Genomic DNA, 992 nt, shown 5'->3' with positions numbered 1-992 from the left:
AGCCCCTGTCTCAGGCAGCCCCTCTCTCAGGGCACATCCCCATCTCTGATCCCCAGACCCCCGTGCCGGGCCCTGCCACAAGGTCACTGCCATCCCTCTTCCCCCAGCTGTGCCTCTCTCTCCGGGTTTGTGCCGCCGTGTTCTCCCCTGACCAGGAGGGCGTTTGGTGCTTGCAGGGAGCTGGATGGTCTGAAGAGAGGAGCTGCTGGGCTTTCCCGGGTGCCCCGGCACTCCCAGTGAGGCAGCGCCATGCTGGCTCCAAAGAAAGGCCTCCTGTGCAACCTCAACCACATCCACCTGCAGCACATCTCCCTGGGGCTGCACCTCTCCCGGCACCCCGAGCTCCAGGACACGGATGGTTCCACCGGTGGGGGAGACCAGACCGGCTGCACCCAATGCCCAGAGAACCGTGAGCCAGTGGATGCCAATTCCAACAGTCCCTCCGTGAAGTGCCGGTGTTGCGAGTCCCACGCTCCAGAGCCGGAGACGCTCGGGCTCCAGAACCAGGCAGTGCAAGAGGATTTCCCCTGCCTGCACAGCGGAGACGAGGAGGAGGCGGCTTCCCCTTGTGATCCCCCTTGTGATCTGGCTTCTTCCTCCTCCTCCTCCTCCTCCTCCTCCTCTGTCAGTAGCTGCTCGGATTTCAGCTTGGATGACTCCCCGGTCTCGGTGTACTGCAAGGGGTTTGCCAGAGAAGAGTCCCAGTCCCCTGACGGGCAGCTGGACGTCATTCCCATAGAAAACGCCCGGGATGGCGAGGCTCTGGCTGACCAGGACAGGACGTGTGATGGGAGAGATGCCAACCACAACTCCCCAGTGCTCCAGAGAGCCACTGCCGTGGCCAGCAAGAGCCCAGACAGCCTCTGCAGCAATAACTCTCTCGACTCCCACTGCGATGAGCTCTCTCCCAGCACAGCAGCACAGGAGACCACCAGCATCTGCACTGACCTAGACCCTAACTGCAACCCGCTCCCCGAGCCCGATGCTGCTCC

General features: G+C 63.0%; 1 protein-coding gene across 1 annotated transcript in view; it reads left to right on the top strand.

The window, feature by feature from the left end:
• Positions 1-249: 249 nt before the first annotated feature.
• RUSC1 (RUN and SH3 domain containing 1) overlaps positions 250-992 on the top strand; it is a 6,226-nt gene continuing 5,483 nt past the window's right edge. The window contains exon 1 of the mRNA XM_017727841.1: positions 250-961. Coding sequence (XP_017583330.1) covers positions 250-961 — 712 coding nt within the window. The remainder of the gene's footprint in view (positions 962-992) is intronic.

The sequence above is a fragment of the Corvus brachyrhynchos genome, unplaced genomic scaffold, assembly GCF_000691975.1.
Source record: "Corvus brachyrhynchos isolate BGI_N302 unplaced genomic scaffold, ASM69197v1 scaffold122, whole genome shotgun sequence".
NCBI classification, from domain to species: Eukaryota; Metazoa; Chordata; class Aves; order Passeriformes; family Corvidae; genus Corvus; species Corvus brachyrhynchos.
Note: the sequence above shows the minus strand (reverse complement) of the source record. Positions and strands in the feature narration are given on the sequence as shown.